The sequence below is a fragment of the Dipteris shenzhenensis genome, chromosome 24 (genome assembly GCF_047967505.1).
Source record: "Dipteris shenzhenensis isolate YYH24624 ecotype China chromosome 24, Dip_SZ_1.0, whole genome shotgun sequence".
NCBI classification, from domain to species: Eukaryota; Viridiplantae; Streptophyta; class Polypodiopsida; order Gleicheniales; family Dipteridaceae; genus Dipteris; species Dipteris shenzhenensis.
In genome coordinates, this window is record NC_141619.1 from 25,769,304 (window position 1) to 25,774,849 (window position 5,546).

General features: G+C 43.5%; 1 protein-coding gene across 1 annotated transcript; it reads right to left on the bottom strand.

The window, feature by feature from the left end:
• Window positions 1–596: 596 nt before the first annotated feature.
• LOC147886420 (7-deoxyloganetin glucosyltransferase-like) lies at window positions 597–2,217 on the bottom strand. Its single transcript, XM_087395240.1, has 2 exons — window positions 1,624–2,217; window positions 597–1,534 (listed from the first exon to the last, which is right to left on the bottom strand). Exons 1-2 carry the CDS (start codon window positions 2,132–2,134, stop codon window positions 597–599), a joined length of 1,449 nt encoding a protein of 482 aa, XP_087251366.1. The 5' UTR covers window positions 2,135–2,217.
• Window positions 2,218–5,546: the final 3,329 nt, after the last annotated feature.

Below are 5,546 nucleotides of genomic sequence, written 5' to 3' on the forward strand. Positions count from 1 at the left end.
CCCATGTTCTTAATATTTTGTACCTCGTAATCCACATTCTCAATGATGTGGAGACTTAACCTATGTGTGGGTGCATTCATAAAGGTAGAGATGAAGAAATGGTAAATTTGTAATACCTAGTGCATTGCATCAAGAGACCTATGGAGAGTATCCCAAAATCAAGGGAAATGTTTTCATATCACGATTCACATCTAAAGGTTTATTGGAAAAATGATAAATCATTATGTATACAATGTCCTTAATGGCCCAATAATCTTCCTAATACAAGAATATAATAATAATATCGCCTGGTGCCCGCCCATGGGAGAGAAGCAATGGGTGCCATTGGGTGGTGCTGGTTACACAAGAGGACAATATGTTAAACATGAAAGCGTTAATGACAAACACGTGGAGGAGGCCCCATGGTCTATGAAGGAGACCTTTTGGTTGGTAAGGGCCGTTTTAGTCAAGCTCTTCCAGGTGGGGGCCAAATGAGGGGATTCCCCTTCTCCATTGTGTGTTGTTTTGGGGGGGGGGGGGGGGGCACTATTATATTAAAAAGGCAATATGAAACCTGTGAACTTATTTATTAGTAACGGAATCTTTTTGCATGGAATTCAAGGACATTTCATGTTGTGGGCGAACTTACCTAGATTGGAATAAGATAATCCACCAGCACTAATAGTCCTCCTTGCAATTTTGCTTAGCTCCTTGGCTTTGCTCCTCACCTCCTCACCCTCCTCCCCTTGCATCAGCGTTTCCACCGCTGCTTTCACAGCCTCCCTCGTGAACGTGCCGTCGGGCTTCGTCTCCAACCTTAACCCAATTTTCCACTCTTTCGCAATACTCCTCATATTCGACTTCTGCTCTGCCAGCCTCGGACATCCCACTAGCGGTACCCCGCTCCATAGACTCTCCACCGTTGAATTCCATCCACAGTGAGTCAAGAACCCCCCCACCGACGGATGCGCCAACACCGCTGGCTGCGGTGCCCACGAGATTATGAGACCCCTTTCCTTCGTTCTCTCGAGAAAGCCTTCAGGTAGAATCTGCGACAAACCACCTGTTCTGGAATCGGAACGAATCACCCATAGGAACGCTTGTCCGCTTTGCTCCAGGCCGTGCGCTAGCTCCACGGTTTCCTCAAGAGACAAGAACGCAAGTGAGCCGAAGGCAACATATATGACGGACGAAATGGCCTGGGAGTCCAGCCAGGTCAAACAATCTTCTTGTACGGAAGCCGGCTTTGTTACTAGAGCGCCTGAATCATGCTTGGGGACGGGGTCGAAGCCTAACAATGGACCAACCGAGTAGGCTTCGATACCGTCTGCACGCAAGGCGTCGAATGCGTCGCGTTCTAGCTCGTAAAGCGAATGAATAAGGATAGTGTGCGCCTCCCGCACAGGAGCGAAAGTTGCAAGGAAGAACTCGATAAAGGGGCTTGAGAGGTCTTCGACGATACACTCGCGAGGCATTTCCGTGATTGGAAACGGTGGGAGTCCAGGTATGAAGTCGATCAAAGCCTCCCCTTCTCCACTCCAGTTGGCGATCGGGGCTGCAGAATCCACAACAAATGGGTGAGAAAAATGCCCAACATGAAGCTTGAATCAGCACAAGCCCAAAGCACGCAAGAGGTTTGTTTACCTTTGAGGGGAAGAAACCCCTTGGAAATGAGGTGAGGAATGTGGAGGAACATGAGGTAGCAGGCGGCGGTGCAAGTCCAGAAGTCGACTCGGGGGATTCCAAAGGAGTTGGCGACATCCTGAGCCCAAGGCACGAAAGTGTCGGAGATGATGCAAGAGATGGGCGGATGGTGATCGGGGGAGGCAAGATACTCGTGGAGGAAGTTTCGGAAGCTGGTGTGCATGGCGGGGAGGGCTTGGAAGAAGAGGGAGAGGTCATGGGATAGGTCGGAGGTGAGGCCATCAGGGAGGACTTGGATGCGGATGGAAGGGTGGAGGTGGTCGAGGAGGTGTTTGCGCTGAGCGTCTAGGTAGGATTGTTGGAAGTAGATGAAGGTGATGGAGAAGCCATGAGAGGATGCGAGAGCTGTGGCGAGGTTCATGAGACTATTGATGTGGCCTTGAGCAGGGCATGGCAAGCAAATGGCGTGCGGTCGACTGGTATTATCATAACAGGCAGAGGTCTCCGCCATTGTTGGCTTTGTGTATGGGAGCAGAGACAGTAGCTAGTCCACTGGAGGTGATCCGTGTGTGTGAGCAGGAATGGAGGTATCGCAACAACACTAGGAAGGCCTCAACACAAAGTAAAGGAAGACCGCATATGGGTGCAGAGACAGTAGTCCACTCGACATATGTATGTGAGCAGGAATATCGGTAGGAGAAGGAGAAGGAAGACCTAGTCCACTTGAGTTTTTGTGTGCGCATCATGGCGGCCAAATTCTATGTGCAAGGTGGTTTTTTTTAGGGTTACGAGATTAAGGGGGATTAGGGTTTAATAAGGTAGGGTTTAAGGGTGAAAACTTTAAAGGTAGGGTTTAAGGGCAGTCGTGGTCATTGTTGTCTGTGGCTGCTGCTGTGTTTTTGTTGCAATCATTGGTGTTTCGGTTGCATTTCTTCTCGGCATTGTTCTCGCGGGAATTTTAGCTTGTTTCAGCGATGAATCGAGCGTAATCCTGCTCGAAATCGAGCGAAATCCAGCGAGAAATCGAGTGAACATCCTTCTTGAGCTTTGGTCTCTGTTGCCGCAAGGGTTTCGGCATCATCTCTGTTGAGCAACGAGGTTTGCCATCGTCGCCGCCGGAGGAGTTTAAGCCTGTTCGAGAGCCTACTTCTTGTGTGCGCATCATGGCGGCCAAAGTAAAGGAAGACCGCATATGGGTGCAGAGACAGTCGTCCACTCACTCGCCCACACACTCCCACATCGCAGGCACCGGCGCAGATTGGCAAATGTGAGTGGACAGCTGCAAGCTGCTCCCACCCCATTGCTTGCCCGCTTAGTACTACAGGAGAAAGAAGACTTTCACTACTACGTAAAGGTCAAAAAAGAAAACTCTCTTCAACCCCAATGTATTTATATCGGAGACGGAAGACCCCAAAGGAAGACCTCGAAAAGTAAATATCTCTTCAACCCTTCTGACGGCTTGCTTCACCCACCTCATCCCCATTGGAAGAATTTGGGTCCACAAGGAAGACCTCAAAATAAGTACATCCTGCATCAAGCGACCAAGTACATCTAAATCCCCATTGGGAGGACAAGGAAGACCTCAAAATAAATACATCCTACGTCGTCATTGCTGCAACCCTGACCTCAGCTTCCTCCTGGAAACAAACACAGCTTCCTCCAAACAACAAACACATCTTTTTGTTTCTCGTGCCCTACCTTTGAGGGAAGGTTTTAGTAGGGTTCATTTGAAAGCTAAAATTATTTTTATTGAGATTTTATTTCCATCCAGAAAATTTAAAATAGTGGTTTCCTCTAACTATTTCTTACGTTAGGGGAATCCCTTAAATGTTTCAAACACGTCTTTTTTTCCCCATGCCCTAGGGACCTTGAGGGAAGGTTTTAGGGGGGTTCATTTAAAATTATCTTTGTGAGATTTTATTTCGTCCATCCATCGGGAAAAAATAAAATAACAGTTTCCTCTAACTATTTCTGACGTTAGGGGAATCCTTTAAAATTTTCTCACATTTACAAGGTAGGCCTAATCTTTGTGAGATTTTATTTCGTCCATCCATCGGGAAAAAATAAAATAACAGTTTCCTCTAACTATTTCTGACGTTAGGGGAATCCTTTAAAATTTTCTCACATTTACAAGGTAGGCCTAATGAATGTTATTCATCTTTTTTCCCTTGTTTTCTTTTTTTGGGAGAGAAAGAGCGAAGCAGACTTTCATTAGGAGAGAGGTCATCCCTTAAAAAAGACCCCATTATAAAAGCTGGCCAACACATGAGGGTGTACTGCCCTTGGTCCACATTGCATGCAGCGAGGCTAGCAACCATGAAGATTATTTCCAACTTCTAATTTAAGACAAGATGATGTCCAAAAAGACCCCATTATACAAGCTGGCCAACACATGAGGGTGTACTGCCCTGGGCCCACATTGCATGCAACAAGGCTAGCAACCATGAAGATTATTTCCAACTTCTAAAAGACAACTTATGAAAGACATTTACTAACCAGAGAATCTCTGAATCCTACCATCCAACTCAATTCTCACAACCCAAATTTCACTTTAACCCAAAATGACCAACTCCCTATACCCTAGAAAAGAACAAATACATCTTAAAAACATGAATCAATGCCTAAATTTCCTTCTTTTTCTATTGACAAGCTTTGTCCTATCATCATAAAAAAACATGATATTATATAACATTTGTCGATTCCTCCTTTTTCATTTTGCAACGAGAATTTCCAAGCATTGGTTACTAACAAAGAAACACCCGAGTGACATCGAAATTTAGGTATTGATTTAAATCCCCATTCACCTTCTCACATAATAACATCTAGAAAAGGGAGCACTTCTCTAAAGCATATCCCTCCCATGACATAAGCCCCTTAGAGCCGCATTGCTATAGTGGAGAGTTGGATGGTCTTTGTTTTTATAAAAATAAGGCACTTGCCTTGCTTCCTTTTAATAAAGGCAAGAGTAGTGGAGATGCCACACGAATGCTTTAAAAACAATCAACTCTTGATGTCATGACATTATTCACAAACCACTTTCTTAAGTGGAGGAGCTTGCTCTTAACCAACATAAGAGTGGTTGAGATGCCACTTAAATGCCTACGAATATAACTCTTAACAAGGCACTATTTGCTAACCAATTTCTTATGTGGATCAGGTTGACCAAAAGCAAAAGGACATCATCGGCCCTAATTAGTGAAAAAATAGTGTACTATCGGCCATAGAACCTTAGCAGAGCCAAAAAGTCATGTCACAAAAACTTATAAGCTATAAGTTTAAATTAGACTAGCAAATACTATGTATATGTAACATATGTATGCTTCCCAATATACCAAGAGGTAGTACCCATACCCATTTGAGCATTGTTCTCCTCGTGGACCTCAGTTGTTTCCCTTATTTTAGTAAGCTAAAATAATTTTTGTCTTATTACTCAACATTTTAACTCTTATCAAAACCTCCCTCTCCCTTCTTTCTGCTAAATTTTTTTGTTATTTTTTCATTAATTTTCATGTATTTCTTTAAACTTTCCTTTTACCCCTTTTGCATGAGAGTACAATTGTGGTTGTTAAAAATCATGAGACTAAAATTGAGTTTATTTTACATAAGGCTACAATTGTGGTTGTAAGAAATTGTGTATTTGCCATGCTTTTGAAAAGGTATAGAACTAATTTCATAACTTTTGCAAACTAAGTATACTTCTGAACTTTTTTTAAAAATGTACATATTGCTAGTTTAAAGGTGGGTTTTGCCTTTCATGTCAAATTAAAAAAAAACCAAATCAATGACAAGATCCAATATTTTAAGAGCTACTAGTAATTCATGCATGACTATGTGATGTATAATACACCCTTGACTTAGAATTACAAAAATATGCTTTATTTTCTACCATAAATTTTTATCCATGGACGAAAATCTCAGTCTGT

What these genes read in the sequence shown, in the direction of transcription:
- LOC147886420 (XM_087395240.1), bottom strand. Translation starts at nt 2,134, where the DNA reads ATGGCGGAGACCTCTGCCTGTTATGATAATACCAGTCGACCGCACGCC. An exon ending in GGGGTTTCTTCCCCTCAAAG is followed by an intron (nt 1,535 to 1,623) that starts GTAAACAAACCT and finishes TGGATTCTGCAG; the next exon opens with CCCCGATCGCCAACTGGAGT.